General features: G+C 36.1%; 1 protein-coding gene across 2 annotated transcripts in view; it reads left to right on the top strand.

Annotated features, from left to right (window-relative positions):
- cunh14orf180 (chromosome unknown C14orf180 homolog) overlaps positions 1-1,396 on the top strand; it is a 34,324-nt gene extending 32,928 nt beyond the window's left edge. For both annotated transcript variants that reach the window (XM_016475505.1, XM_016475506.1), the window contains one exon: positions 792-1,396. In XM_016475505.1, coding sequence (XP_016330991.1) covers positions 792-997 — 206 coding nt within the window. In that variant the 3' untranslated portion in view covers positions 998-1,396. The remainder of the gene's footprint in view (positions 1-791) is intronic.
- The last annotated feature ends 1,805 nt before the right edge of the window (positions 1,397-3,201 follow it).

Below are 3,201 nucleotides of genomic sequence, written 5' to 3'. Positions count from 1 at the left end.
TCGCGGTCACAAAATAAGAACATGTTCCCGCAACTTATTTTGTTCCCTCATTTTAGTTAGTTACTCAATTTAGGGTACGTTTACACAACAATGATCTACTAAAAACAGAAAAGTTCTTCCTTTACATTTTTCATGTACAGACAACAATGTTGCCAAAACAATCGTCTTTCACACGGGATCCGCGAAAACGACTTAAAATCGCTGTATTATGCATGCCAGACCAGTAGTTGGCAATGTCACTTTGTAAAGAAACACTACACAAACATGATACACATGCACATGACGTCACCATTTTCACAAATTTGCTTACCGCGAATCGTTTTCAAAAACTTTGAAACATGTTTTCAGAAGTTTGTTAGCAGGCCCCCAAAATGCAGTTGTCATGTAAATGAATCGCCAAAACATAAAACGTGTTCTGTTTTTAGTTGAAAATGGTGTTGCGTAAACACCTCCTTAGTAAATCATGGCAACGTTGTACTAATTTGTTCCCTTGTTTTAATTAAATCAAAATGAGGGAAAGAATTAGCACACCATGGCCACAATTTACTGAAACAAGAGAGTGAATTAATAAATTGCGATAACTAATTTTTAATTTGTGGCCATGATTTAACTAAAACGAGGTAATGAATAGTAAATTGTAGCTGTGAATTAATGCTGTGAAAATTAAGGAACTAATTCTTAATTTGTGGCCATGCTAGATATGTTTTTTCTGCATGTCATATGGCTCTGCTTTACACTGTTTTAAACAGTTGCGCAGCAACAAATTTAGTATTTCAAATTTTGTGTTCCAGTCTACAACACTCCCCAGAGCCGTTTGCACCTGGCCCTGCTCACCTGCCTATTCCTGCTTCTGTCTGCGCTGGGTCTAGCACTGTACTGCACGGACCGCCGGAGACCCCAGCGCGCCTGCGAAGAGCTGCAGACGGCACTGGCTGTGTACCTGCTTCAGTTCAAACAGATCGTTTGGGCCTGCTGGATCTGGCTGACCATGCAATGACCATAACTGACCACAGGGGGCAGCAACAGGCAAGCAAAAAAAAACATAAAAGGTCAGGATGTTTTTTGAAGGACTGTGGAGGAAATAAAAGATAAAGGTCCTCTTGTTTTTTATTGCTTTATTTTCACTGTTATAATCAGACTGGCCACCAGTCGAATTCTCTGAGGATCTTCAACATCCGCCTCTTTTATTTTGTGGTTGATTAAAGCTATGTGCTTTTCACACCATTAAGGGATGGTGTGTTTTTTTTGCCCTTTATGGTGGCTAATGCCGCATTATACTGAGCCATATATATTTAGATCTTTGTATGTAGCTCGTTTTCCTCGTATAGCGGTTCTGGATGATATGTTTTAAAGGAATAGTTCACCAAAAATGAAAATTTGCTGAACATTCACTCATCCTCAGACCATCCAATATGTAGATGAGTTTGTTTCTTTAGCATTACATCACTTGCTCACCAGTGGATCCTCTGTAGTAAATGGGTGCCATCAGAATGAGAGTTCAAACAGCTGATAAAAATGTCATAATGATTCAAAAGTATTCCACACATTTTGTGAAGCAACAAGCTGTGCGTTTGTGAGAAACAAATCCATCGTTGAGGCGTTTTAAACTTTAAACCCTTTTACTTGTGAATTACTGTGTTTTTATCAGCTCTTTGGACTCTTATTCTGACGGCACCCATTCACTGCAGAGGATCCATTAGTGAGCAAGTGATGTAATGCTAAATATCTCCAAATCTGTTCCAATGAAAAAACAAACTCATAAAAATCTTGATTAGCCTGAGGTTGAGTATATTTTCAGTACTTTTTATTTTTGGCTGAATGTTTCCTTTAAAGCATCTTTTGGTCCTTTTCCAAAGAATACTCGTGCAGCAATATTAATTAAAACCTTTAGCACTCAGAATTATACAGTGTCGAGAGAGAAAACGAATTAATGAATTCCGTCCACAGGTAGAGCCCTACTGATATATTAATAGGTCAGTATTATCAGTCAAATTAGGCATGTAAGACATTGAATACCTTTACAGGTCTCTAATAAGCAATATGAAATGAGCCACATGTAACGGTGAGTACATGCATAATATCATGTGCATTGTTACAAGTAGTTACATTTTAGTGCAGAGAACGCTTAGACACACACACACACACACACACACACACACACACACACACATCGCATGTGCTTATAGAATGAGTAAACGCATGGCTGGATCATTTCCTGCTAGTGCTGTTCTTTGTGTTCATTGGCTTTATATAATATTTACCTCAATTTCTGAAGCGCTATTTTTGTCGTAGGATATAAATAGCAATATAAGGGCTTTCTGATTCAAAGAGTGAATTTAGGAAACTGCTGAAATAAATGTACTGTATTACAAAAATAAAGACAGGATTGAGTTGGAAATATGTTTATCCTCAGACACATCCAAGAATGGATTTATTTTCATCCAGCTTCAAAACATCGTAATATTTTGATTTTGGTGCAACCATGTCATCTTATTTGAATTAAATATGAGATCAAAGATATGATCCTCATTTTTATTGAGGATTCTCCTGAAATTTAAGTTATTTAATAATATCATTGAAATGTTATAGTTATTAGTAAAATGTCATGTGGTGCAACTCCCCAAAAACTTAATTATAATTTAGTTTTAGAAAAGATTTTATAAAATATTTTTTTCTTCGCATTGATTATTATCAGACCCAAAATCAGTCGGGCTTTACAGATTGTGCACACTGTATTCTCTGTGAACCAATGTATCGCATTATATGACCCTTTTAATGTCCAAAAATATTTCATTTAATCAATGCTTTTATTTTTAATGCACTTGCTGTACATAATGTGGTTGAATGTGTCTGTGGAATGCAAGACAATGCTATTTATTTTACTAATAATCAAATAGGTTTAGAATACAAATATGCGTTTTATGCATTTATCAAACATGACACTAATCATTGTTAAAGAATATATTTCAATGTAAATGAGAAAAGAGAACTGGCACAATGACGACACCTTTAGCATTTATCTACTTTACGAGAAACGAAGGGCAAAGCTGTTCTGTTAAGCACAAACGTTTCCATCTGCCACAAATTCTCTCAGAAAGAGATATGAGACTGTTGAAGGATGAGCTGGCCATATATTGTGTCATGCAGTGCCAGATTTAACTGGCAAATGAAAGAATGCCATTTTAAATAGCTGAACGCTTT

This window comes from Sinocyclocheilus anshuiensis, unplaced genomic scaffold (genome assembly GCF_001515605.1).
Source record: "Sinocyclocheilus anshuiensis isolate Anshui unplaced genomic scaffold, SAMN03320099.WGS_v1.1 scaffold676, whole genome shotgun sequence".
Lineage (NCBI taxonomy): Eukaryota > Metazoa > Chordata > Actinopteri > Cypriniformes > Cyprinidae > Sinocyclocheilus > Sinocyclocheilus anshuiensis.
The sequence above is the reverse complement of the archived record's forward strand: the minus strand, read 5'-3'. Positions and strand labels throughout refer to the sequence as shown.